This window comes from Nipponia nippon, unplaced genomic scaffold (assembly GCF_047370975.1).
Source record: "Nipponia nippon isolate SJK-2023a ecotype South Korea unplaced genomic scaffold, ASM4737097v1 scaffold_5, whole genome shotgun sequence".
Classification (NCBI taxonomy): Eukaryota; Metazoa; Chordata; class Aves; order Pelecaniformes; family Threskiornithidae; genus Nipponia; species Nipponia nippon.
Window position 1 is genome coordinate 1,895,924 of NW_028262369.1, and position 26,918 is coordinate 1,922,841.

The 26,918-nt window shown below is 71.1% G+C and overlaps 4 protein-coding genes across 7 annotated transcripts; 1 reads left to right on the top strand and 3 right to left on the bottom strand.

Moving 5' to 3' along the window:
* Positions 1–523: 523 nt before the first annotated feature.
* Positions 524–3,841, top strand: MSS51 (MSS51 mitochondrial translational activator). Its single transcript, XM_087733927.1, has 6 exons — positions 524–1,092; positions 1,410–1,565; positions 1,770–1,894; positions 2,115–2,678; positions 3,177–3,270; positions 3,349–3,841. Exons 1-6 carry the CDS (start codon positions 800–802, stop codon positions 3,623–3,625), a joined length of 1,509 nt encoding a protein of 502 aa, XP_087590053.1. The 5' UTR covers positions 524–799; the 3' UTR covers positions 3,626–3,841.
* Positions 3,842–3,845: 4 nt separating this feature from the next.
* Positions 3,846–11,729, bottom strand: LOC104023521 (cytoplasmic phosphatidylinositol transfer protein 1). 2 transcript variants are annotated; one of them, XM_087733929.1, is made up of 10 exons: positions 11,630–11,729; positions 10,184–10,287; positions 8,844–8,992; positions 6,995–7,083; positions 6,781–6,788; positions 6,225–6,296; positions 6,033–6,128; positions 5,775–5,930; positions 5,635–5,698; positions 4,284–4,701 (listed from the first exon to the last, which is right to left on the bottom strand). In XM_087733929.1, the coding sequence occupies exons 2-10, from the start codon at positions 10,229–10,231 to the stop codon at positions 4,436–4,438; spliced, it is 948 nt and encodes a 315-aa protein (XP_087590055.1). In that variant the 5' UTR covers positions 10,232–10,287; positions 11,630–11,729; the 3' UTR covers positions 4,284–4,435. The 2 variants fall into 2 exon arrangements, with proteins under 2 accessions (XP_087590054.1, XP_087590055.1); XM_087733928.1 differs by lacking the exons at positions 6,995–7,083; positions 8,844–8,992; positions 10,184–10,287; positions 11,630–11,729 and having other exon boundaries at positions 3,846–4,701; positions 5,775–5,913; positions 6,781–6,915.
* A 2,342-nt stretch (positions 11,730–14,071) lies between these two features.
* On the bottom strand, positions 14,072–15,874 carry LOC104023520 (myeloid-associated differentiation marker). Its single transcript, XM_009477351.2, has one exon. The coding sequence runs from the start codon at positions 15,214–15,216 to the stop codon at positions 14,350–14,352; it is 867 nt and encodes a 288-aa protein (XP_009475626.1). The 5' UTR covers positions 15,217–15,874; the 3' UTR covers positions 14,072–14,349.
* Positions 15,875–16,156: 282 nt separating this feature from the next.
* Positions 16,157–26,518, bottom strand: SEPTIN12 (septin 12). 3 transcript variants are annotated; one of them, XM_087733034.1, is made up of 11 exons: positions 26,311–26,518; positions 23,131–24,198; positions 18,396–18,584; positions 17,995–18,123; positions 17,760–17,841; positions 17,527–17,664; positions 17,303–17,420; positions 17,130–17,225; positions 16,927–17,023; positions 16,633–16,684; positions 16,157–16,536 (listed from the first exon to the last, which is right to left on the bottom strand). In XM_087733034.1, the coding sequence occupies exons 1-11, from the start codon at positions 26,363–26,365 to the stop codon at positions 16,392–16,394; spliced, it is 2,169 nt and encodes a 722-aa protein (XP_087589160.1). In that variant the 5' UTR covers positions 26,366–26,518; the 3' UTR covers positions 16,157–16,391. The 3 variants fall into 3 exon arrangements, with proteins under 3 accessions (XP_087589160.1, XP_087589161.1, XP_087589162.1); XM_087733035.1 differs by lacking the exons at positions 23,131–24,198; positions 26,311–26,518 and adding an exon at positions 21,626–21,726; XM_087733036.1 differs by lacking the exons at positions 23,131–24,198; positions 26,311–26,518 and adding an exon at positions 19,275–19,414.
* Positions 26,519–26,918: the final 400 nt, after the last annotated feature.

Genomic DNA, 26,918 nt, shown 5'->3' on the forward strand with positions numbered 1-26,918 from the left:
CTGCCTCGGGGTTGGGCCCGCGTCGCGTAACCACGGCGACGCAGCTGCTCCCGCGAGGCCTCGAAGCCTCGCGAGATCTCAGCTTGGCACCACGTGAAATGCAGGGGCGGGTCCGTGAAGCCGCCGCCGCCATGATGGGTGTGGGCAGCCCTTGCCAGGCCCCTGGGGGGTGCCCCATGGGGCTGGGGTCCCCCCGACCCCGCCCGGCTCGGCCAGGGTGGTGCCGCAGGGGCACCGTGTCCTCCCTGCAGCCTTGGGGTGCCCCTGGGGAGCCCAGCTCCTGCCCCAGCCCCACTCTTGGCCCCTTCCTCCTCCTGGCAGCGCCTGCGGTGCCCACCCAGCCGCTCGCCTGCACCCCACTGAGGGCTCTGAGGGAGAACGGGGGGGTCCCCGGGGCAGGGGCCTCGTGGTGGGGGGCTGGCAGACCCCACAGGGGAGGGGAGAGGTGTGGGGCAAGGTCCTGGGGTGGGGGGCAGCCACCCCTGCTTGCCCCGGGGTGTGGTAGGGGGTAAGCGCCAGGGCAGAAGGTGTTTTGGGGGACCCCACCGCTGCTGCCGGCTTTCGGGGCGGGTGCCAGACCCCCGGAGCGGGTTGGCCCGGTCCCTGGGAGGGATGACCAGAATAGCTCTGCTATCTGACTCCTGCTGCAAGGGCCACGGCCGCTCGCCACCGCTATCTTCTCGGGGGCTGACATTTGAGCCCAGCCCTCCCTCCCCGGCAGCGGGACTTGTGCCGGGGCCGACCGGCATCACCCTGCTCCTCCGTCCTCCCACCGGCGCGGTCGGGGACGAGCGGCGGGATGGCGGGCGGGAAGCGGCGTGGGGGCGGTGGGAGGCGCGGGGGAGCCCGGCAGCACCCGGGGACCCACGAACCGTCCCCCTCGCCTGCACCCCTCTCTCCCGCAGCCACCACAGGCCAGCGAAACGCAGGCGCTGCCCCCAAAACCGGCCGCCCCAAGAAGCCCGTGGAGGAGCCGGTGGCAAGAGGACCTGATGTGGACTCGCTGGGCTTCCAGGCCATGGACCGCAACGTGCCGGGGCTGTCCCACGTCATCCTCCAGAAGCTCAACATGAAGTGCTACAAGGACTACAAGTGAGTGAGCACCCATGGGTGCTGCAATGGGTGTGTTTCTCCCAGCCGGAGCATCCCGTATGTCACCCCAGCTGGAGCATCTCCCCGGTTTATCCCACCCTCCCGGCTCAGCCTGCAGCTGGGGTGCTCTGACGGGGCTCCTGGGTGCACCCCTCCACCAGCCCATTCCCCCGCTCCCCATCCCCAACCAGCCCAGGGCAGGGTGCTCTTGGCGGGAGCCAAAATCCTGGCAGCCTTGGAGGGAGGCCGTCAGCCCCGCCGTGACGGCAGAGCAGCGCGGGCTGCGTCCTGCTCACCCCCCACCCCGGCGGCTGCAGGTCTGCCATGGACGGGAGGAAGAGCGGCAGCGATTTTGGCATCCGGACATATTTCGACATGTTCCAAAAAATGGAGGACACCTTCAAGTTTTGTGCCGAGTGCAAGAAGCTCCCCGATGCCCTCCCTGATCCCAAAAGCCTCCGGCGATGCAAGAGGTATGAGGGGGAGCATGGGAAGCGTGACGGCACGGGGCTGAATCCGCTTCCAGCCCGGTGGCCGGGGTGAAGCCAGGGGTGTCTGACCTCCAGCCGCAGGGCAGCCCCAAAACAGCGCCGCAGCCCTGGGAGGGGGTGGCAGGGAGCCAGGCCCGATCCTGGCCCCCCCCCTCGCAGCTGGGCACGCTGCCGCTCTTCCCCCAGGTGCCAGAACGTGTACTACTGCGGCGTGGCGTGCCAGCGTGCCAACTGGCCGCTGCACAAGAAATTCTGCAAGAAGCTGAAGCTGGTGGCCCTGGATCGGCTGGTGGAGTGGCTCGTCTTCACAGGTGGGGCAGGGGACGCTGCTCCCACCCTGTTTGTCCCCCCCCCCCCCCCCCCAGCCTCCCTGACCCCCTCCCCGGGCTGCACGGGTCCCGTGGCGGGATGTGGGGTCCCTCCTCCTGGTTCCAGCCCCCCCCCCGGCTAGACCAGTATCCCCACAGCCCGGGTGGGATGGGCAGCCTGGCTGTCCAAAGACCCCCAAAGCTTCTCCCTAACCCCCCGCAGGAGACATCCCCTTCCCCACGGACACCTGGACAAAACCCGCCCGGGACGTGGAGGGCTGGGAGGACTGGTTCTCCATGCAGGGGCAGCTGGAGGAGAAGCTGGGCGCCATCCTGGCCGGGCGGTACATGACCCTCCTCTGGGCCAACGCCGGGAAGCCCCGGCCAGAGGACGGGGAGCTGCGCGAATCCGTCTGGCGGTTGGTCACCGACTTCCACTCGCGGCCACTCACCATCGGCTTGGGGCTGCGGCTTTTTGGCATCGACCCCCTCGCCAAGGCCCTCACCGTACACGTGGTGGGGGCGTCCCACGTCGAGACCCTCAATACCCGGCTGACGGACTACGACGAGCTGACGCGGATGTTCCCGGGGCACCGGGGCATGGAGGTGGTGATGATAGGGGTGGACGTGGTCGACGGAGCCATCATGAGGCCACCCCTGGCTGCGCCAGCACCCCGGGGAAGGGTCTATCTCAGCAGCTACAAGGGGCTGTACCACGACTTCTGGGAAAGCCACGTGGAGACCAAGCTGGCCGCCCGCCCCGACCTGGTGGTGGGCTTTCACCCGGGTGAGTGCCCGTGCCGTGGAGGGGCCTGGACCCTCGCCACCCCGCTGCCCGGAGCGGGATGTCCCCGGCAGGGTGCAGGGCAGACCCTGAGTGCCCCGGCACCGCTGGGGGCTCAGGACGTGCCCGGGTCTTGCTGTGACTGTGCACCAAGCCACAATGGGCCACCCCGCACAGCCAGAGCAGCCAGGGTGACTCCCTGGCGCTCAGCGTCCTGCCTGTGTCACCCGCCTGCCGGGCAGCGGGTGCGAGCAGCACCCAAAGGGGTCCCTGCCTTCAGATCTCGGTGCGGTGGCTCAGCCCAGGACCCAGAGCCGGGGGTGCCCCCCATGCTGGTGGGGAGACGGGACCCACCTTGCTAAGGGCTGCCAAGCCCCGCTGCCAGCATCACCACGCACCCCGCGGGTCTCCGGCACGGAGCGGGTGCTGTTAGAGCCGGCTTTCCCCAGGGCCGGGATGGGATGGGAGGGAGGCGGGACCCTCACTGCCATATCCCCACAGGTTTTCACGCCTGCCCGGACCTGCTGGCGGGCTGGCTGCCCACCCTGCTGCTGCTGCGGGACTACCGCCTGCCCGTCCTCTTCACCGTCTACAGGTGAGCGTGGTCCCGGTCCCCACAGCGTGCCGGCACAGCCGGCCGCTAACAGGGCCCGTCCTCCCCCTCTCCCGACAGCGAGCAGGAGCTGAAGTCCTCCCTGCAGATCCTGGTGGAGCTCGAGACGCACATCATGGGCTACGCCGCCAACCCCTTCGCCTCGCTCCGGCCCGAGCAGGTCTACTCCAGCCCCAACAAGGCGCCCGTCTACTGCAGCTCCTACTACATCGCCCTGCTGGGGCCGGTGGCATCAGCTGTGCCGGGTGCCGAGGAGCTGGAGGACGGTGATGGCTGGCAGGGAGGGGAGCCCAGTGCCGCCGGCACGGCTGGGGGCATCGCCCCAGGGCTGGGCTGACCCCCTGCAGCCAGCGCCGTCCTGCCTGCCTTGCCCACCCGACCCCCCGCCCCTCGCTGCCCCGTCCCAGGACCCCGTCTCCCCGTCCCGGGATCGGTGATCCAGGCATCTCTCACTGCACACATCCAGTCCCAGGGGACACAGCATCCCGGCACAGGGACGGCACAGGCATGGCAATCCCTCCTCAGGGCCAAATAAACCAATGCCAGCAGCCGGCCGCTGTGGCTCGAGCTTTTATTTCTGAAAAGGCCTTTGTTTTCCCAAAGAAAACGGAGGGCTGAGCCTGCGCCAGCCCACCTTGGGACGGCGAAGGGGACCCCGACTGCGGGACCTGCCGTGCGTGGGGCCGTGTGGCCCCCGGGGTCCCACGGGGAGACCCAGCCCGGGCACCCAGCCGTCACTGTCACACGCGCTGTGCCCCTGTGCCGATGCTGCTCCGGCACCGCTCGCCGAGCTCTGCAGCTGCTCAGCCCGGCACCAGCGCCCAGCCCGGCCGCAGCACATGGGCCAGCCGCAACGAGGGCAGGCAGTGCTGAGCGAACCGGCCCCTGCAGCATCGCCCGACGCTGCCGGGGACCCGCGCCGGCCTGGCGTCCCCTCCCTGCGCAGCCAGCGGGTCCGGCACAGTGATGGTGGCAATGTCCCACGTGGGCACCCGCGATGGCTCAGGGAGGCCGGTACCCCCCCGGGGCTCCCCGCGCCCCGACGGCGGGTCCCTCCCCGAGGTCGGTGCCTGTCGGAGGGGCCGTGGTGGGCGGTGGGGCTGGCACGGTCCGGCCGGGGAGGTGGCACGGCGTGGCACTGTCGGCGTCACTCGGCACCGGCACGTTCCCGCAGTGCGGGCAGCGTCAGGGTCTCCGGCGCTGACTTCTTGCGTGGGCGAGTCTTGGGGGGAGCGAGGAAATCGGGGGCCTCGTCGCTGAGGGGGGTGGAGGGGGCGCTGGCGGGGGCCGAGTGCGTGGCCGTGGGCTGCCCCACCTCGCTGACCGCGATGGTGGGTGCCACCAGGCCGATGAGCTCGTTGGTGGCCTCCTGCGTCTCCCGCTCGTAGCACCGCACCTCCTCCATTGTCATCCCTGCCGAGCACAGCCGGGCTTGGGACCACTCAGCATGGCCGCATCCTGCACCCCGTCATCCTGGGGCACCCCGTCACCCTGGGGCACCCCGAGCTGGGTGCCGGGAAGGGGACAGGGGCTGGGGACAGGGAGACGGGCAGGGAAGGGGACGCTGGGCAGTGCAGCCAGCCCCCCGCTCCGGCACCAGCAGCAGGGAAGGGACGGACAGACAGCTCAGGCAGCACAGGCAGGGGACACGCGGGCAGGGCAGCCGGGCAGGGGGGAGACCCTCCGCCGTGGGGTGCAGGGGGGGCTCGGCGTGCACCGTGCACAAGCCCCCCTGCCTGCACCTGCCTGCAGGCAGCGTGGCGGGGCCTGGGGTCTCCATCCCCTGCAGGCAGCGCGCGGCAGGGCTGCCCCCGCAGCGGGGATTAGGGGTGCTGGCTCCCCAGCTTTTGGTTTGTGGCCACTTGCATCTGAGTCTCGAAGGCCCGGACCTCTTCCAGGGACATGTCTGGAAGGCAGAGAGCCGCTCACCGCGACGGCCCCGCGCCCGCTGCCGGCCCCCGCTGCCGGCCATCGCCATACCCGGGGCTCCCGTCCCCGTGTCCGCGTGCGGCAGCTGCCTGCAGCGTGTCTCCCTGCCAGACCGGGGGTGCAGGCAGCGCGGGCAGGGATGCTGGGGCTCCTCTCCCCCGCTCCGTGCTTCAGCCAAGCCTTTCCCAGGCACACAGCGGAGCGGGCAGCGTGCGGGGGTGCAGGCAGGCGTGAGGGCGGGGGAGCGAGCAGAGCAGGCAGTGCAGGCAGCAGGTTGCAAGGCAGCTGGAGGAAGAGCGGGAGCTGCCGGTGGGGTTAGTGGCATCGGCGGTTAAACCCGCAGCCCCTTCCCACCCCGGGGGTCCGGGGCCACCCCAGTGATCGTGTCCCCCCGCCAGGACAGCCCCACGGACTCACCGCACCACTCGTCCACCCAGGCGAAAGCCTGCCGATGCCCGATCAGCAGGATGTCCCGGATCACCTGCGACGGCACCGCGGGGGTCAGCGCCCCATCCCCCCCCCCAATCCCCCCGCCGTGGCCTCGGTCCCCCCCTCACCTTGTGCACGAACTGCTCCACCCGCGTCTGCAGCCCCCACACCTCGAACTTGACGCTCACCAGTTTGTAGGAGCACATGATGGGCTTGGTGTGCTGGCGCCAGCCCTCCCGCAGCGGCCCCCGGCCCGTCTTGGCCGAACTGAAGAAACGGGGGTCCTGGATGGGGAGGGCAGAGCAGGGCTGTAAGCCCCCCCCCCCCCGGGGACGGGGGACAAGGGGGTGGCCCCGGGGAACTTCCCCCAGCCCCGCTCGTGCTACCTCCAGGCTGCGGTAGTAACGCTCGGGGATCTCGTCAAAGGCGATGTCCAGGAAGGAGACCTCGTGGTCGCCCAGGATTTTATCGCTGTGGAAGATCTGGGGAGGGGAAGGGAGAGTGAGAGGTGCTGGCCACGCATGTGTGTGTGTCCCCCGTGATGAGTTTGCCAGGTCTCAGCTGCGGCGCAGACTCACGTTCTCGCTGTCCCCGCAGTTGTCCTCGTACTTGGTCTCGATGTAGATGGAGAACTTGGGCAGGAAGGAGCACTGCAGGGAGCGGCCGTCAGCCGGCCCCGAGGGATGCCCGTCCCGAGGGACGCCCACTCCCAGAGATGCCCACCCCCAAGGCATGCCCACCCCGAGGGATGCCCACCCCAAGGGACGCCCACCCCGAGGGACGCCCACCCCGAGGGACACCCACCCTGAGGGACACCCACCCTGAGGGCTGCTCGGCCCCGAGGGATGCCCACCCCAAGGGACACCCAGCCCCAAGGGACGCCCAGCCCCAAGGGACGCCAAGCCCAAGAGACGCCCACCCCAAGGACACCCACACTGAGGGATGCCCAACCCCAAGGGATGCCCACCCCCAGGGGACACTCACCCCCAAGGATGCCCAGCCCCAAAGGATGCCCACTCCGAGGGACACCCAGCCCCAAAGGACACCCAGCCCCAAGGACACCCAGCCCCAGGGGATGCCCACCCCAGTGCCCCCTCCCCAGCCATGCCAGGTCCCCCCATGCCACCTCCTCACCGTGTACTCTGCAGGGACACCGTGGCACGTCAGCATCCCGGGGCGGCATCACGGGGTGGCATCACGGGGTGGCATCACGGCGGAGAGAGGGAGCGGTGAGCCCAGGAAGCGGCCACGGCCAGGCTGGCAGCCCACTGCCACCGCCACCACCGGAGAGGGGCAGGGTGCCCGGCGGTGCCGGCGTGCCCGTCCCCACGCCCTGCCCAGGGCTCACCGGTGATGGTGTAGGGGTAGTAGTTCCAGGCCTTCTCCGTGATGTAGAAGATGCGGGGGGTCACTGCCCGCGCCCAGCTCGGCAGTTTGCTGCAGGGGACCGCGGCGGGCGGGGGGCTCTGCTCAGGGCAGGATACGGCCGCCGGGCACAGCCCTGCCCAGTGCCACCCGGCCCTGCTCCACTGAATGCAGCCCCCCCCAGCACGGCCCCGGCTCCTGGACCCCCATCCCCTCCCCAGGGACTCCACGTGCTCCCCAGGACCCTCACCTCCACCCCAGCACCCCCCATGCAACCTCACCTCCACCCCAGCACCCCCCCATGCACCCTCCACACCAGGACCCCCCCAAGGACCCCTGCCACCTCCCCAGGACCCTCACCTCCACCCCAGCACCCCCCCATGCACCCTCCACACCAGGACCCCTCCAAGGACCCCTGCCACCTCCCCAGGACCCTCACCTCCACCCCAGCACCTCCCCATGCACCCTCATCTGCACCCCAGCACCCCCCCATGTACCCTCACCTCCACCCCAGGACCCCCCAGGGACCCCACCACCTCCCGAGGACCCTCATTTGCACCCCAGGACCCCCCCAGAGACCCCTGCCACCACCTCAGGACACTCATCTGCATCCCAGCACCCCCCCCCAAGGACCCCTGCCACCTCCCCGGGACCCTCACCTCCACCCCAGCACCCCCCCATGCACCCTCATCTGCACCCCAGCACCCCCCCATGCACCCTCACCTCCACTCCAGCACCCCCCAGGGACCCCTGCCACCACCCCAGGACCCCCAACCCCTCCCCAGGCACCCCTACCCCCTTCCCTAGGGACCCCTACCACCTCCCCAGGGACCCCCACCCCTTCCCCAGGACCCCCCAGCCTCCCCAGGACCAGGACCCCATGGTGCCCCCATTGCCCCTGCCCAGCACCCAGTGCCTGCCCACGCTCCCAGGGCAGGATCAGGCCCCCAGGGAGGTGGGTTTTGATTAATTTGCAGGCGTTATAAATACCATCCCCGAGAGGGGAATCGTGAGTGCTGCAGCTAAAAATAGCCCGTCTCACGCCAGCGACTCCCCGGCGAGGGAGCAGCCGATGCCCGCACCGTGGCGTGCCGCAGCCGGCGGCGGGGACGCGGGGACAGCAGCACCGGGTGCCAGCGGCTGCCCGACGGGCACCCAGAGCTGCGTGTGGGGACACCCCCAGACACGGGCTGAGCAGCAGCCTGGGTGTCCCCGCCGAGCCCCGTGCCACAGCCGAGGCACCCACCGGTACCCAGAGATGGGTGCCCACCGGGAGAGGGGTGCAGCCCCCAAGGATGGGTGCACCCCTGCAAGATGGGTGCATGTCTGGGAGATGGGTGCACCCCTAGGAAGATGGGTGCACCCTGGGAGATAGACCCCAAAAATGGGTGCAGCCCCTGAAGATGGGTGCACCCTGGGAGATGGGCGCAGCCCCTGAAGGTGGGTGCATGCCTGGGAGATGGGTGCAGCCCCCCAAGATAAGTGCACCCCAGGAGACGGATACACCTGGAGAGATAGGTGCAGCCCCTGAAGTTGGGTGCAGCCCCCAAAGATGGGTGCACCCCTAGGAGATGGGTGCAGCCCCTGAAGATAGGTGCACCCCTAGGAGATGGGTGCAGCCCCTGAAGATGATGGGTGCACCCCTGGGAGACGGGTGCAGCCACACCGCAGGGTGTCAAGGACCCGGAAAGGATGCGCCCCAGGAATTTTGGAGGGAGGGATGGGGCCACCCCGATGCCTGCCCATGCCCCCCACCGCGGCGCTGCCGCACGGAGCCGGGGCGCCGGGGCCCCCACCCCACCCAGTACCCTCTGCCGGAGCCGCGGCCTCACCTGGAGAGGTGGACGCGCTTCTCGGTGAACTGGCCGGGGCCGTGGACAGGGTCCTCGTGGGGTTCGTTCTTCACCACCTCCACGCCCTCGCCCTTCTCGCTCTCCTGGTGACTGTGCTTGCTGATGGTGTAGAGCTGCCCCACGCGATACTGCAAGCACCGCGCCCGGCCTCAGCGCTGCCATCCCCTGCCCCGGCACCTTCCCGGCCGCACCGCCGGGACGGGCTCCTCTTTGCCGGGCTAACGGGTTTCCAGCCGCACCACTGAGAGGGGAAACTGAGGCACGGAGCAAAGGGGTGACAGACCCCGAGCCGGGCAGCAGGTGGGGGTCTCCCGGGGCACCCTGTTTCAACCCCCCTGCCCCTGGGCCGCTCCAGCGCCCGGGCGAGGGCCGGATCCTGCCCTCCCTGCTCTTCCCTGGTGCCCCAGTGCCTCGCAGAGTGCCTGGAGGCTTTCTGCTCAGCAAGCAGCCCGGGAGCCGGGAAAACTATATATATAGATATACAGATAGAGATATATGGGTATGGATATATCTATGTGTGTGTATTTGATGACGTGGCCGCGCAATAAGCGTGTTCTTATTCTGCTGCAGGTCCCATCCATCACCCCAACCGCCAGCGCGATCTTATCGCCCCTCCTTGCCTAATTGCAAACCTTCCCCGGGTGCCAACGCAAAAACCAGTGCCCGGGGAGGGCTGGCGTTGCCCGGCATGGGCACCGCCGCTGCAGCTCCCCGCTCCCTGAAACGGCCCCCTTGGCACCAGGCGCTCACGAGCGACCTTTGGCCGGGGATGCCACCGGCTGCCGGCTATCGCCGCTGTTTGCCGATGGGATTTGGGCTCCCTGCCGGAGCAGGGATTGAGCCCGGGCTCCCCATCGGAGCCCCGAGCGCTGCAGTGCCACGGGCACCCAAACCCCCGGTGCCCTTCGCCCACCGGCTCATCCCATAGTCCCCTGCCCCCGAGCAGCCCCCGGCGTTGCCATCGGGCTCCGTGCCCCAAGGTCACCCCCCTGCCTGCGCCCCCAAACACGGCTCAGCACTCGCACGGAGCATCCCGAGCCCAACGGCGGTGGCCAAAGCACACCTTGGCGGCTCAGCCACGAGCCACGAGGGGATGGCAAAGGGGGCCGCGGTGCCCCCCAGCCCCTCTCCGGGCAGGGACCCGATCCCCTGGCACCCCACTGCTGTGGGTACGGGACCCCCACCCACATCCCCCTCCGTCGGTGGGTCCCTGCAGCCGAGCTGTCCCTGGCACCCATGGCCGGGGGCTTGGGGCTCCCCCCGCCTGTGCACCCCTCTTCCCAACGGACACCCCCAGCCCCCTGCTGCCCCCCGCTCACCTCCTCGGTGGTGAGCGGCATGCAGATGCGGTACTCCTTGATGAGCATGGTGGCGCGGGCAGGGCGAGGGTCAGGCGTCGGCGCTGGCGGGGGCACAGCTCATTCTGGGGGGGGCCCAGGGAGCGCGGTGAGAGCGGGGGGACGGCGCTCAGCAGCCTCCCACGCTCCCATCCCATCACCCCATGCTCGAGGCGGCCGCCCCGCTCTCAGCACCGGTGACTTCATGAGTCGTTGCCATGGCAGTAGCGTGAGGTCACCGGTGCGAGGAGCGGCCTGGGTGTACCCGGCTGGGGACACCCCGGCACCCCGAAACCCCCCGTGGCGTTAACCCCTTCCCTGCCAGGCAGACACCCACACCCCTTGGAGCACACGTGTCCCCCCCCAAAATGCGGCGCCATGCCTTCGGGGTGCCACATCCGCACCCGACCGCGGCGGCCAGCGCAGCGAGGGGGCTGCAGGGATGCCGGGGTGGGATCAGCCCTGCCGATGCTTGCAGGGACCCACCCCTGGGCACCCACGCTCCCGGGGAGCACCCATAGGCATGTCCTTGCCGTGGGACGTCCCTTCCCTGGGCCGGAGCCGGACCCCCAGCCCGAGGCTGCCCCCAAGCACCCACCCTGGCCAGCACCCACCCTGGGGCTGCCCCCCAGCACCCATCCGGGCCAGCGGCACTGCCAGGCGGCCCCGCTCGCCCCCCGGGCCCCCGCTCCAGCCGGGGCTGGGGATGCTCGAGGGTGGGTGATGGAGCAGCTCAGGGGGTTCGGGGCTGTGGCCCCCAGCCCCACGGGGCAGGGAGGGGACGCGAGCCCCCCGCGCTGTCACCCTGGATGAGGGTCAGGCCCTGGAGGGGGCAGATGAGCGGGTTTGGCTGGGGACGACTTGTCCAGCTGGGGACACAGGGGTGTCCCAGGGGGCACAGAGGCATTGGGGGACACAGGGGCGCCCCGGGGGGACACAGGGGCACCCTGCTGATAGGGAAGGGGGCTGGGTGCTGGTGCCAGGGAAGGCTCCTCACCCAGCCCCGGGACCCCGCCGCCCCGGGCCGGGGGGGGCAGAGGTGGCCCCGGTATGCGGCAGGGAGGGGACACCCCGGGGGCAGCCGGGGGCACCCCCGGGACACCGCGTCCCCTGCCCCGGCCCGGCCCAGCTCAGACCGGCCCGGGGGGCTCCGGCGCTGCCCCGGGGTGGGGGGGGGGACGCGTCCCGTCCGGGGCGGCGGGGGGCCGGCCGCGCTGCCGGGACAGGCGGGCGATGCCCGAACCCCGGCGGGCTCGGAGCACCGCGGGGCCGGGACCGGCAGCACCGGGACCGGTACCGCCCCCCCCCCCCCCCCCGCTCCGCCCCGCCGCCAACCCCGGCCCGGGCCCCGCCGCCCCCTCCCGCTCCGCTCCGCCGCGTCCCCCGCGGGGCCGGGGCTGCCGCCGCCCCCGCCCCGCCCGCACTCACCCGGGCCCGCGGCGGTGCCCGCTCCCCGCCGCCGCCGCCGTGCCCCGGCCGCCCCGGGCCGTGCGTAGGAGCGCACCGCCTCCCACACCGCCTCCCGCACCGCGGCACACCGACCCCTAGGGGGAGGAATGCACCGGCACCGCACCGGCACCGCGCCGCACCGCACCGGCACCGCACCGCACCGGCACCGCCGTCGGCATTGCACCGCACCGGCACCGCTCCGGGACCTGCACTGGCACCGCACCGCACCGGTACCGGGACCGGCCTCGGCATTGCACCGCACTGCACCGCACCGGCACCGCACTGCACCGACAGCAGCACCGCACTGGCACCAGCACCGCACCGGCACCAGCACCGCACCAGCACCGGCACTGGCACCAGCACCGGCACTGGTGCACCGCACCAGCACTGGTGCTCTCCAGCACGCCATGGCACTGGGAGTCCCTCCGCACCGCACTGGCACCAGTGTGCCCCAGCATGCCACGGCACTGGGAGTCCCTCCACACTGCACTGCACCGCACCGCACCGCACTGGGGCTCCCCAGCACACCATGGCACTGGGAGTCCCTCTGCACCTCACTGGCACCAGTGTGCCCCAGCACACCATGGCACTGGGAGTCCCTCTGCACCTCACTGGCACCAGTGTGCCCCAGCACACCCATGGCACTGGGAGTCCCTCTGTACCGCACCACCACTGGGGCTCCCCAGCACGCCACGGCACTGGGAGTCCCTCCGCACCGGTACTGGGGCTCCCCAGCACGGCACAGACCAGCACCAGGGGTCTCGGCTGCTCCCAGGGACCCTCCGTGTGCCCCGGCTGGGAGATGCCCCAGGGTCTCCCCCAGGCGCAGAGCCCCCCCGGCCCGGGCTCTCCTGCTGGGCTGTTCCCCCCAGCCGGGTGCAGGGAGCCCCCCAAACCTGCCCCTGCACCCCCACCCCTGCACCCACCCACCCACGCCCAGCAGCCATGCTGCACCCCGCTGCCCGCCCGGCCTCCTGCACCCCAGCCTCACTGCACCCCATGTGCCGGCACCGCCCGCATGCCATCCGGAGCCGAACACGTTACCGGCACGACTTGCCACAAGCCATAACCAATGACAGCCGTCACCGCGCTTCCCCTGCCCCTTTCCTCCATGAATTGCGATCAACCCGGGCACTAAAAATAACCGCGCTCGGCTGCTGGGCAGGGCTGTGCCCGGCCGCTGTGGTTTTCCCTTTATTTGCTCCAAAAATTCCGCCTGGGAGGCTGCGAGCGGCTGCCACAGCACTGCCAGGAGGGCGAAGGCCAAGCCGTGCTGCTCGGTGCGAGCATGGCATCGCGGCACGCTCCGGCCTCACTGCCTCGGGTGCAGGGGAGCAGCCCACCTGGTGCCAGGGTGCCACGGTCACGGGGTGATGGCCACCGTGGGGACACGGACCGGGCGAAGGGGACACCCACCAGGCCGCCCGGCAGCCTGTGGTGTTGCCATCACCAGCGGTGCTGGGACCTGCCTCCGCGGTGGCCCCAGCACAGGGCATGGAGGTCCTGCTCGCTGGGGGACCGTGGCACCCATGGGTACCGTGCGGTGCCCAAGGCTGGGTCTGGGCTCTTTTTGCCACCGTGGCAGCCGGTCTGTGCCATCTCCTGGTGGTGGGGACCCTGCTCTGTGGCCCCCAGCAGCCCCCGAGGCAGCGGGGATGGGCCCTGGGCCATGCCTGGGCTTAGCTCTTGGCCCCAGCAGCCCCCAGGCAGCGGGGATGGCCCCAGGCTGTGGCTAGTGTCAGGGCAAGCAGCGGCGGAGGGAAGCAGCATGGGCTGGGGACAGTGGCCCCAAAAGCCGCCGGGCTGGCCCGCGGGGCGCCCGTCCCACATCCGGGAGCGGCGTGCCAGGAGCTCTGCATGCCGGGCACACCTTCCCCTGCCTGCACCGGTCCCTCGCTGCCTGCACCGGCCTGCGGTGCCACCGGCCTCCCGATGACACCTCTCGGCACCCCCAACTCTGGTGGCACTGGGTGGCAGCCACCCCCCTGCCCTGTGTCCCCCCTGGGTCACTCCCCGGCAGCCCCCAAGGGGTAAAGCAGGAGGCACGGAGCTCCTACCAGCGCGGCTGGGAGCAAACCAGGGGTGACAGTGGTGGTGACGAGGACCTGGCGGTGCTGGTGACAAGGACCTGGCGGGCTCGGCCCCCCCCCCCCCCAGCAGCCACATTCCTCCCGAACCCGTTCGGCAGGGTCCTGTGCGGGTGCCAAGGCAAAGGGTTGGGTTTTTTTCCTGGTCATGCCCTGCTTCGCTCTGGAGTCAACCAAGAGGAGAAGAGAGGAGCTGCTGAAGCCCGGTGCCCCCCGCTGCTGCCGGTGCCCCCCGCTGCTGCCGCTGGCCCCCAGTTTCTCACCGCCAAGCCCCCCGCGCCGCTGGGGAGGAACGCCCAGAAAGCTGGGAAGGGGAAGAAAGAGGAGGCAGAAGCAAGTGAAAAATGACCCAATTTAATCCCAAAGCCCCCCCTCCCCAGCTCCAGGGTTTCGGGAACGCCCTGGTCCCCCCCAGCCCGGCTCCCCGGCCCGGCAGCCCGTGGGGCGCGGGGCTGAGCGCACCCCCGGGAGCGCCCTGCGGCTCTTCGCTCCGGCGCGGGGAGAAGGAGCTTTCTGAGGCGGCCGGCCTCTTCCTCAGCTCTGCCGGCAGCCCCGCACTGGCACCCAGCCGCATCCCACCACCCCTCGCCCCACCGGGGCCCCCCGGAGCCCTTAGGGAGGTGCCCTGATGAAGACCATCCTGGTGGAGTAGATCAGGTCCACCAAGTAGGCGATGAGGTTGAAGATGGTGAGGAAGGTGACCCCCAGGTGCCTGTCCCACCAGCAGTTCCTGCCGCAGGGGTTGGGGCGGTTCCTATTCTTGAAGCTGTAGAGGGGCCAGAGGACGGTGGCGGTGATGTACATCCCCAGGGCCAGGGCATTGTAGCCCACCAGCATCTTCTCCAGCGGGCAGGGCATGTAGGTGAGGCAGCGGCCGATGGTGAAGATGATGATGAGGAAGGTGATGATGAAGCAGATGGAGTAGACAGCCACGCACCACTGCAGGCCGGCTTCCGAATGATAGGTATCCAGCAAGGAGAAGATGAGACAAGCCACGTAGGCTTCGAACACCTTGAGGAGCCCCGGCACGGTGGAGAGGAAGCTGCTAATGTCCCCCGGCTTGGCGCGGGTGAGCCCCACCTCGAGGGCGTAGGCGAGGAAGCAGAGGAAGGAGACGGTGGTGGCCGCGGCCTGCCGGGCACACTTGCTGCCGCCGCAGGGGCTGCTGATGAAGGTGGCGGGGAAGACCACTGAGGTGGTGAAGACCATCAACGTCGCCAGCATGGAGAAAGCTGAGGTGAAGTCGTCCCAGGAGAGCGGCAGCTTGGGGTAGAGCTCCAGCAGCTCCAGCACCAGCACCAGCAGCGTCACGGCAAAGCAGAAGCACCAGGTGAACATGCACCACGTCCCATAGGGACCCCTGAAGTCCCCGGTAGAGGCCACCAAGCTGAAGGCAATGCAGGACAGCACGACGGCAAAGAGCCGGGCGATGCCCACCCAGGAGGTCACGGCACGGAGGTTCACCGTCGCCAGAGCCATGGTCCTGGCCAGCTCTCCCACCCACGCCGTGTGCTGGGAAATGGGTGCTGCTGGCAGCCGCTCTTATCTGGGTGCTGGGACGGAGGGGTGGGGCGTGGGGCAGGGAGCTGCCGGCCCCCCGAGCTGCCCGTGCCGATGACTCCCGGTTTTGCCACCACCGCCACCGCCGCCAGGCACGGCTCGCCGGGGTGGCTACTGGGGGCTGGTGGCGGCAGCAGCACGGGTCGGTGGATCATTAACGCGGGGCCGGGCGAAGGGTGCTGGCGCTCGCGGTGACGCCGAGCCCTGCGGCGGTGCTGGGGTGGCGGGGGCAGGGAGTCACCGTGTGCTGCCGTCCTGGCACCGTGCCCCAGCCCTGCCCGCGGCGGGAGGCACAAAGGGGCCTTTCAGGCACCCCCGGAGCACCGGGGAGGCCACCCCGACACCTCCATCCCCACACTGCGCCGGGGCCGGCAGCCAGCGGGGCAGCACCCACGGGGTCCGCCTGAGGGGTTTGGGGGGCTGCACCCAGTGCCGGGTGCCCCTGGCAGGGAGGGTGCCATGGTGGGGAGCAGCTGAGTGTAGCCCCCCCTCCCTCTGGGCAACACCTCCCATCCCAGCACCTCCGCGCCCCTCCCAGCACCTCCGGCACCTCCACCACCCGATAAGAGGCTCAAAGTCCGGCTTTGCCAGCTGCCGTCACTGGGCAGGGTGGGTGGGGTCACCGCGGGGAGGGGACCCACACCCTCCCCGCCCCGGCCACCCATGGCACCACCAGCACCCCACTGGCAGCACCACCACTTCCCCGAGGTGCCCGGCTGGTGCTGGCACCGGGCACCCCGGCAGCACCGTGCGGGGGTCTCGCCCCCATGGCCCCAGCAGCTGGAGCAGCACAGGAGGGTGGTGGCATGTCAGAAGTAGGGTGTCCAACGGGAGGATGATGATGGCGAAGGCTGAAGGCTCCGGGTTGACCTTTAATGCCGCGCAGGGTCCAGAGGGTCTGTGCCCATGGCGCAGCTTGGGGACGAGGGATCCAGGGACCCAACCTGGGGGCAGCCTGGCACTTTTGGGGGGATTCTCACCCCAAACCACCACGGTGTCCTCACCCCAGGCAGGGTCCAGGCACAGCCACTGGTGGGCAGGGGACGGGCACTGCCACGGGGGGCCAGCGGCAGCTCCAGGGGGGACACGGCGGCTCAGAGGTCGCTGCCGCCCTCGCCCTTGCCGGGCAGCCCGTTGAGGGAGCTCAGCGCCGGCCGGTTGCTCTCGTTCAGCCGCCGCACGCGGTAGCTCTCGTAATGGACGTTGTGGGTGATGTCCTTCAGGTCCTGCAGGTGGGACCTGCCCGGGGCGGTAACGGGGAGGAAAGGCATCAAGTCACCGTCCCGCCATCCCCGCCGCGGGGTGCCGGCACCCCCCGCCCCGTCCCCTGCTCACCGGATCAGCAGGTCCCGCAGGAGGGGGAACTCGCAGTGCGCTGGGTTCTCCACTGCAAAGCAAGGCAGAGCGGGCAGCGGGGCAGGCAGGGTGCAGGCAGGAGGGCAGGGTAGCGGGGGCGACGCCCGGGGAGCACATCCCAGCAGGCTCCGGGTACCACCGCAGCACCGGCACGGCTCCACGCTGGCTCAGCACCCCCCAGGGCAGGGATGCGCCCATGGGTGCTGCTCCCCGCACCCTCGGCGGATCCCCCCGTACCTGGGGAGGGCTGGGGGTACAAGGGGCTCCGCTCACCTTCAATGATGCCCCATTTGGTCTTGCGGCCCAGCACCCGCTTGCCGTTCACCTGGTGCTCCTGGTCCGCCCCCACCACGGCAAAGGGGATCTTCTCCTGCCGGCGCAGAGGAGCACGCTCGCCCCGGGGTGCTGCCGGGCTCCCCCAGGGACAGCGACATCCCCAGTCCCGGCATCCCCAATCCCAGCATCCCGGCACTCACCCGAATCCTGTCGTTCAGCGCCCTGTCATCTGGGTCCTGGTCGAAGTCCTCCTGCGGGTACACGCTGATGGCGTGGGTCTTCAGGTCCTCCTGGATCTGTGGGATACGGGGCTTGAGCCGAGGTTGGGGGGGACACGGGGCACCCCGGGACCCCCTCGGGGACCTGTCCTCACCCGTTGCTTGAACTCTGCCCGTTCTTCCAGGGTGAGCGTGTCGGCTTTGGCGATCACCGGCACCACGTTGACGATCTTACTGAGCCGCCGCATGAACTCCAGGTCCAGCGGGCGAAGCCTGCCAAGGACCACCATCACCCCGGGGTGACCCCACCACCATCACCCCGGGGTGAGCCGCACCACCAAGCAGGGAGCACCCATGGGTGCTGTGAGTGGGGACTCACCAGTGACCCGTGGGGGGGACGAAGTAGACGCATCCATGGACCCGGGTGTCTGGGATCTTCCTCTTGCGGGTGATGAGAATCTCCTCACGTAGGTACCTCTCATACTGCTCGTTGATGTATTTGATGATGGGGTCCCAGCTGAGGATGAGGAGTTGGGGGAAAGCATCTGAGCTCAACCCTCACCCCAAATTGCCACCCGCCAAGCTGGGATGCTGGACCCCGTTGTGTCCTACCAGTTCTCGTTGTTGATCTGGTCCCCGAAACCTGGCGTGTCCGTCACCGTCAGCTTCATCTTCACACCCTTCTCCTCGATGACTATGGGGCAGAGATGTGGGTCAGCGGGGACCAAGCATCGGGGAGAAGCAGGGTACCGGGGGGGTCTGAGGCCACATTTGCGGCCTCAGACCCCCCCGGTCCCCTGCTTCTCCCCAGTGTTGATGGGACACAACCCCATGGTGGTGACCTTACCATGGGTGACGGACTGCAGCTGCACCGTCTTGGGGATACGTTCCTCCTGGCCAGGCTGCGAGGCTTTGCGGCTCACCTTGGACTTGAAGAGGGTGTTCACCATCGTCGACTTCCCCAGCCCGCTCTGCCCTGCGGGGATGCCGACAGCTCCGCTTTATCCCCCCCCGCCGATAAATTCCCCCAGGGCGATAACACCTTGGTACCCATTTTGGAGCATCCCGGCGGTTGGGATGAGCTCACCCATCCGCATCGCTACATTACGGGGTACGGGACGTTGCTCATTAATTTCTTGCTGCTTAAACTCCTTAAAATCCCTTAAAAGCATGATCTCCCCCGGCACGGCAGCATCAGAGCCAGGATTCCCACCCCAACCGGGAGCAAACCCCACGGCCGGCGCTCACCCACAACCATGATGTTGAACTCGAAGCCCGTCTTCATGGTTTTGATTTTCATCTGGTCAAGCACGGCTTCAATTCCCACGTAACCGAAGAGCTGGCAACCGGCCGGGCCAGACGCCGTGGTGAGGGGCATCTCCTCCTCCGGCACAGCCGGCTGCTCCATGCTGTGCTCCTCAGGCTCCAGGCTGCTCCCTGCACGGGTGGGCAAAGGCGGGTGAGCCCGGACCCCCGCCCCAGTGCCCACCCCTCTGCCGGCACCGTTGCCCCAGCAGCAGCTGCCCCGGTGGGCACGCAGCCCCGGCACATTCCTGGCAGCCGGTGAGGCTCGGCATGGCAACAGGGCATGCCGCCCCCCCGGCACCCCGTGGGTGGAGGGGGACGGGTAAGTGCCATAGCGGCATCCTCGGGGTGGCCGTGCCACCGGGCAGCCCAGTCCGTCCCCCACGATGCCACCGGTTGCTCCGCAAAGTGGTTGCATCGGGCACCGTGGCCACTGCCAGCACCCTTTGCCCAGCCCACGCTGCCACCCACGCCAAGGCCACCTCCTGCAGCACCCGCTCCGGCCCCGGTGCACCCGGGGGGCTCCGGGCATGGGGCAGGACGTGCCACCCCACATTGTACCCAGGCATCGGCCCCTGCCGGGGCGAGGGGCACCTGCCTGCGGCTCCGGGGATGCTGGGGAGGGCCAGCACAGGCAGCGGCGCAACCCCAAGCCCCAGGGACGTGCGGGGTTTGCCCGGGGGACCATGCCCAGAGCGTGCCCCAGCTGGGGGGCAACCGGAGCCCCGCACCCGCCCCAGCCCTTTGTGCGGCAGCTTGGGGGGCCCCCGAGCCCTTTCTTCCTCCTCCTCCTCCCCGGCACGGCCATTGTTCGGGTCCTACCTCAGTGCCGCGGTGCCCTCGCTCAGCACCCCGCTACGGTTGGGGTGGTCCCCCCAGGCGCCATCAGCGTCCCCATCCCCATCAGCGCCGCAGCCCGGCCCCCTCCCCTCCGCCAGCCCCCGGCTGGCACCGAACCCAGCTCCGGCGAGGCTGCCGCTCCCACGCATGACCAGCACGGCAACATCCCTCCCTCCCTCCCCTCCCCGCAGCCCCCTCCCCGCCACAGCCGAGCCCCTGCGCCGAGTTTGCTGGTTGCCCGGCGGAGTGGGGAAGGCGCCCACCCGGCTGTGCCCACCCAGCACCTGGCACCGCAGGCCTCCAGCCAGGCCGGCGCAGACAGGGACCCCAGCACAGGGGTGGCCCCCCCACCTCCACAGCACCCATCATCCCCACGGGTGGCTGCGGTGGGGGACAAGGAGCGCTCGGCTGTGGGTACCATCCCCGCTGGCACCCACCGGCTCCCTGGCACTGGGGACCACCCTGCACCGTGCCCCCCCGAGCAGCACCCGTGCCCAGCCGTGGCATGGGCACAGCGGGACGAGGGGTGGTGGCCTTGCCACCCGCCCCACTGCCGCAGTGCCCCACGGCGCCTGCGTCCCCCCCTGCCGCAGCCTCCCCGCCTGCCACATATGTGCCAGCCGGTTCTTGGCGTCGGCAAGGCTCGAGCGGCAGCTTGCTGCCGGCCGAGGCTGCCGAGGCAGCTGAGCCGCCCTGCCGAGGCCGCAGCCGTGTGCCACGCAGCCTGGGGACGAGGGACACGTGGGCAGGGTCCGGCCGGAGCCAACCCGGGGGTACCAGGAGATGATGGAGCCGAACACGCCTGTTGCCATGGCAACAGTATCCTGGCAGTGGGGGCACCCAGCACCCTGTGCCCACGGGTGGGTGCAAACCTGCCGCCTGGCCGGGGCGATGGCAGGAGCACGGCCAGGCAGCGATGCCTGGGAAGGTGGCGGGGTTGGGGACAGCAGCGCCCCGTGTCCCATCTCCCCCCGCGGGTCGGGTCGGTCCTCGGAAGTGGCGAAACAGCCACGGACTTCCTGGTGACAGCAGTGACACCTGGCCGGGGGCCTGAGGGCAGGCAGGGTGCTGCCTGCAGCAAAGCCGGGGTGCTCCGCAGGCAGGCAGGGTGGTGGGACCCCCCCCGATGCTCACCTGGGCACGCCAGCGCTCCTGGGGGACACCGGCCCCCCTGCGCCCCTACCCCGGTCCTTGCCAGCCCCCCGCCATTGCCGGGACAGTTCCAGAACCAAGCGATGCAGCCGCTGCCTGCAGCCACCCACGGTGGCCGGCCACCGCAGGCAGGGTGCAGGCAGGATGAGGCACTTGCACCCTCCCCAGCTCCCCGGGGTGCTCTCTGGGGTGCAGCACCCGCACAGGGGCTCGGCCATCGCCCGCCGCCTCGTGCCGTGACGGCGGCAGCGCCGAGCAGACGCAAACAACCGGAGGGGGCGGCGGGCGGAGCCGCGTGGCGGCGCTGGGTGCTGCACCCACAACCACCACCCCCATGGGGACGCAGACCCCGTGTCCCTGCCCTCGCTGCCAAAAACACCCATCAGCAAAGGCCGGCGGCCAGGCGGCCAGATGGAAGCGCTTCGGCATCACCGTGCACCTCCGGGGCTAATGGCTCCTGCAGCCAGACCTGTTCGAGGACTCATGGAAGATGCTCTTATTTTCCAGGCAGGGACAAGTAAGCCCCGGTCTGTGGTCTCCTCCATGGATTTAATTACTGATGCGGGGTTAATTGGCCGGTTCCCTGGGGAAGTCTGTAATAAGGCTCCGGGGGTGGAGGGCGCTGGGAGAGGATGAGCCGGGAGAGGAGCTCCCGGCCTGGCTGCTCGCCGCTGCGCCGAACTGGGCATCGCCTCGGCCGGGAAGCGCAGCCGGCTGGGGAGAGCGCGGTGCCGGGTCCCAAAGGCTCGAGGGTGGGTGGGGAGGAGGGAGCTGGCCCCTCCGGCAAAGGGATGGAGGATTTTGGGGATGCGGAGGGAGAGGTGCCCACCACACTGGTGAGGAGCCCACCGCAGCTCTACCCGCCCAGCCAAGCATCACCCAGAAATGCCGGTGCCTCTCCCAGCACCGAACACGACCCAAGGGGACAGCGGTGACAAACCCCATCCACAGCCGGACCCGGAGCCAGCCTGCCTGGCTGCGGCACAAGAAGGAGCCACGGCACAGGGCTGGGGGCCGCAGGGCACCGGCGGTGAGAAGAAGCAGAAGTGAACCATTGAGCGAAACCCTGCACCCCGCAGCACCGCCAGCCTGCTGGGGACCAGAGGGGCTCATCCTGCCCCAGTGGCAGCACCCCCCTGCCCGCACACTGCCCCAGCCGCTGCCGCCCTGGCCATCCCTACCTGGGTGAGCCGGCCGGAGCCGGGGCTGCTGCCGCCAAGAGCTGGTCACCGGGGCCAAATGGCTCCTGGGGTGCAAGGCGGAGAGGGTGGCTGCAGCCCACAGCTCCTCCTCTGCTCCTCCTCCTCCTTGCCCTGGGCCCTGCGTGGGCGACCCAGGCGCTCGCTCAGTGTGGAAGTGAAAGCGGCTGGCTTGGCGCTTCCTCCCACAGTGCATGGGACCGAGCGTGCCACACCACCCCACAGCCACCCGTGGTGCATCCCCACCTCCTCCTGGCACAGAAACCGCTGTGCCCGAGCAGTGCCCGCCGGCGCCGTGCCATCTGCAGGGCAGCCGGTGCCCACACGCTGCCCGCTGGCTCGCACCCCGCTCCGCAGCCTCAGCGCATCGCACTCGGCCACCCTGCCAAACCCTGCCGTGGTCCCGAGCACCGTCCCCCCACGTCCCCATCACCCTGCCTCAGCCCCGAGCACCATCCCCGCCGTGTCCCCATCACCCCAGTTTGGCCCCGAGCACCATCCCCACCATGTCCCCATCACCCCAGTTTGGCCCCGAGCACTGTCCCCGCCACCCCGGCCAGCGACGGGGCAGCCGGGCTGGCTGGGCAGCGCGGCCACGGGCATTGCTGGGGGATGATTCACCCCAGCCCGGAGCAGATGTATGGATGCCTTCGCCGGCGTCAGTACTTAGAGCCTGGCGACGGCGGCTCTCATGACACCCCAGCGAGACAGGCAATGAGCCCCAAGCACCTAAACAGGGAGCACCAGCAGCGGCAGCCATCTCCCGGCCACCCCGGCGCCCTCCAGCCTGCCGCTGCCGGGAAGGGGGGACACTGGGGGTCCCCTGCCCCACGCTTGGGGACGGGCACGGGCTCGGCGGTGCCCACACTGGCGTGGTGGGAGCCGGGAGCACGGCTGTGCCGGGGAGCCCCGCGTCCTCCCCCCGGCACAAGGCGCGCGCCGAGCACGCCCGAGCGCACCTTGGCCCCCCGCCACCTCTTCCACCCCCGCGGGAAGGGAGAAACAGGATCCGTCCCCGTGCCAAGACGAGGAGGGATGAGAGGGGAAGAAAGCGCTGGATGTGGGACAAGATCGCAGCGATAGCCGGCACGCGCGGGGCCCCGGTGCTCGGCGCTGCCGCCGATGGGGCACATGTGTCCCGACCTGTCTCCCTGCGCTGGGGAAAACGATTAGCGCTGGGGCGGTGCGGGAAGCTCGCCAGGCACCCGGGGGCCGGGTGGGACGGGAGCCCTGCCAGCGCCGTGCTCGGCTCCGTGCATCCCCCCCCGCCACCACGCGCCGGGCGGCATCCAACCCGCCCCACGGCACCGGTGGGGAGGAGGGCACCGGTGGGGGTCCGTGTTGTCCCCAGTGTCACCACGGCCCTGCGTCAACACCCGCCCCAGCGCCGGGGTGGTGGGAGGCAGTGGGGTTCACTGGGAGGTTTTGGTAATGCCGTGCCCAGCAAGGGGGTCCCGGTGGGGAGAGGGGACAGGAGCGAGTCCTACCGTGCTCCGGCGTCACCACAGCCCAGCCGCCGTCCGCAGCCTCGTCGGGAGCCGCCACCGCTGTGCAGGGTCTCCACGGCCCCACCAGCCCGGTGCTGGGGGGGTTTGCCCCAGCTCCACCGGGCGCTGCCAGGGTCCCCAGGGCCGGCACCAGCACCAGCCCGCCGAGGAAGGCGGGCTGGGAGCTCACTTGCACCGTCTGCGGCTGGGACACCAGCTTGAAGGGGGCGGCCTGGGGGGCCGGCGGCGGCGGCAGCCCCTCAGCCCTCCCCGGGGAAGGGGCGGTCGGGGCCGGGGCTGCCTCCCCCTGGCCCCGGGGAAGCGGTGGTGGCCGGCGGGCCGGGCCAGGGCTGGCACCGAGGCTGACCCTCAGCTGCGGCCGAGGCAGCGCACAGGGGGCCGCGTCCCACCCCCCAGGCCCCCCGGGGAGCGTGGGCAACCCTGGGGCCACCCCAGTGCCATCGCACGGGGCCGGGGAGGAGGAGGGGGAGGAGGAAGGCTGGCGGGTGCGGGGCTCGGTTGCAGGGCATTGGGTGCCCCACGGTGAGGGGTCTGCAGCGGGGGACCCCACCCCCGGCTCCTCGGCGATGTGCAGGTCCAGTGCCGGCAGCGAGCCGTGGCTGGCGGCGGCCCCACGCAGGGGATGCTCCAGCTCTGCCGGGAAGACGCTGCCGTGGGACGGGACCTTCTTCAGGCCAGGGCCGGTGGCCGGGGGGGTGCCCGGCAGCTGCGGGGGCGCAGGGCTCTCCAGGCTGGAGGATGAGCTGCGGAGGCTCTCGCCGTCGCTGCCCGGCCCCGCGGCGAAGCCCCGGTGGGTCTGGAAGGAGGCGACGCGGGTGATGCCGGTGCTGGCGGTGCCGTTGGCTCGGCTGGTAGAGAGGCTGGTGCTGAGCCGGCTGCGCAGCACAGGGCTGGGTGCCGGGCTGGGGCTGGCGGCGGTGCCCGAGCGGGGCGGGTGGCCGGGCTGCAGCGGCCGGCGGCACTCGCCAGTGCCCGAGGGCAGCAGGGACACTGGTGGGGAGCCAGGCGCCTCGTCCCCATCCTCCGCCTCAAACGACTTCTTGAGCGCTGGGGACAGAGAGAGAGATGGCGGCATGAGAGTGGCACCTGATGGCACCCATGGCCGGGCACCCACTGGGCTCTGCCCCCTCCCCAGCCGGCCCCACGGCCACCCCCGCGCCCGGACCCCCAGCCGTGCCCACACCCAGAGGTGCCCCCGCGCCGCCGGGTGCTGAAGGGCCGTTTGTGAGCCCGTCCCGCATGGGAAACCAGCTCGGCGCCGGCGGCCCCGTGGCCCTGCCGCATTGTTCACTGCGGTTTTTATCATTGTTCCCCGCGGTTTATCTGCACCCAGGCCACCGGTGCTGCCGGCTCCCCGCAGCACACTGCCCGCTTTATTCCCCCTGTAAGGGATCCGGTTTGAGTAACCAGATCCCCCCGGCCAACCCTCTCCCCCTCCATCCATCCAAACAGCCACGCTGGGAAGGATTCCTCTCCGCTTACAGAGCATTAACCCTGAAGCCTACTGATGGCGAGGAAGGCCGGAGCTATCGCTACCTGCAGCAGTAACGCAGGGGGCTGCAGCCATGCGGCATGCCTCCTACGCGGCTTTGCGGCACTGACGGCAACCACGAGTCCACGCCGCAGCCCCGGGGTGCGAACGTGCCCCCGCCACGGACCCTGTGGGCACTGTGGCACCTGGCTCCGGTGCAAAGCCTCTGCCGGAGCAGCCACCAGGCGCCTGGCAGCAGTGGGGGGCCCTGTCCCCCCGGGCACCGTGGAGGTCTGAGCAGCCGGGACCCCCACGAAGCCCCCGTGGGCTGGAAGCGCCTTCCCCGGGGCGGCCGCCCCCTCCCTCCTTCCCGCCGCAGCGCGGGGCCCCCTGGGAGCCGCGCTCCTGCCAGCTCTGCCAAAGCGGCACCGTTTGGTGCCGGCAACCGGTTCCCCGGCTCCCCGGGAGAGCGCGGGGCGCCAGGCCCCCGCCGGGCAGCCTTCCTCGCCCCCGCCGCGCCCCGCTGCCAAGCGGCGGGTGGCCGCCTCCAGCGGGGAGGCTGGCGGGGGCGGCCCACGCTGCGCCCCTTCATCCCGGCACGTGTGCCGGCCTGCCCCGGCACGGCACCCACCGGCACGAGGCCACCATCGCCCTCCTCTTCCTCGGTCCCATGGCTGCCGCTGCCCCGGCTTGGCCATCAGCGCCGTGGGCGGCGGGGTGGCGGGGGTCCCGTCCCCGTCCCCTCCCCAGCTCACCCCTGCGCCCAGGGCTGGGCAGGGGTCAGGGGCCGGGGCGCGGGCGCTGCTAATAGCAGCTCTCCGCCGCCCAGGTGCTCTCTCCGGCCCCTCTCCGGCTGGCCGAGGTGCCGGGGGCCATGGGGACGGCATCCCCCTCCCCACACCCATCTCACCGCTTCAGCACCGGCGGCGGGGCGATGCCACAACGCCTCCTTTCACCCCAAACCTGCTCCTGCTTACGGGTCACGTCCTCGCCCGGCGCTTTGGGCTGCCCCGAACGGTGGCCGGAGCCGGGGGGGGGGGGGCAGCGGCGGGGGGCGGCAGCGGGGAGGGGTGGCGGGGGGCGGGGGGTGGCAGGGGAGGGGTGGGGGTGGCAGGGGGTGCGGGGGGAGGGGTGGGGGGTGGCAGGGGGTGGCAGGGGAGGGGTGGGGGTGGCAGGGGGTGCGGGGGGGCTTGGGGGGTGGCAGGGGGTGCAGGGGGTGTGGGGGGTGGCAGGGGGGTGGCGGGGTGGGGTGGGGGGGTGGCAGGGGGGTGGCAGGGGGGCGGGGGCGGCCCGGCAGCGGGGGGGTTAAGGTGCCCAGGGTAGGTGCACACATTCCTCCCCGGCGCGGGCAGCAGCAGCCCCGGGCTCGGGTTTCGCCGCCCGCCCCCTCCCCGGCCCCGGCCATGGGGGGGGGGGGAGCCGGGCCCAAGCGGGACGGGGGCCCCGGCCCCCCCCCCCCCCCGGGGCGCACCCCGCAGCCCCCCACGCTCCCCAACCCCCGGGGGGGACCATCCCAGCCCCCCACGGGTCATCCCCCCCCCCGCAGCCCCCCACGATGCTCAGCTCCCCGGGTGGGCACCCCCCCCTCTCCCCGAGACACCCAGCCCCGAGTGGGGGTCCCGCAGCCCCGGGGGTCACCCGTGGGGGTGGAAGGGGGGTGGGGGGGGGTCTCGTAGCCCCGGCCGCACCTTCGAAGTCGGAGAGGATCCCGTCCAGGTGCTCCTTGACGGAGAGCCGGGCCATGGCGGGGCGGGGGGGGCCGGCGGCTGCCGCCCACCCGGGACACCCGCATGGGGGGGGGGTGGAGGAGGAGGACGAGGAGGAGGAGGAGGAAGAGGAGGCGGCGGCACCGAGCGGAGCGGAGCCCCGGGATGGGACGGGACGGCGCCGGCGGCCCTCGGCGGGGAGGGGAAGGAGGAGGGGACCGGGGTGGGGGGAGGGGAGGGAGGGAGGGGAGGGGGAGGTGCTGCCCGCGCCCCCGCCCCGGCCGGACCCCCCCCCCGCCCCCCGGCCGCCTGCCTCCTCCTACGGGCCCCATCCGTACCGGCCCCGGGGTGCTGGGGTGCTGCAGCCCCCCCGGGCAGTGGGGGAGGACGGGACCCCCCCTGCCCACGCAGAGGCTGGCGGGGAGTTGGGGACCCCACGGCGGGCAAGGGAGGGGGGGTCCCCTGCCTGCCCCCCCCGCCCCGTGCTCCCCCTTCTAGGGGTGCACCCCGTTTCTGCCTTGGCCCTGCTCGCAGTGGGTGCTGCCTGTGCACCCACTGTCGCTGGCGGGGTCCTGGGAAGGCTGGGGGGG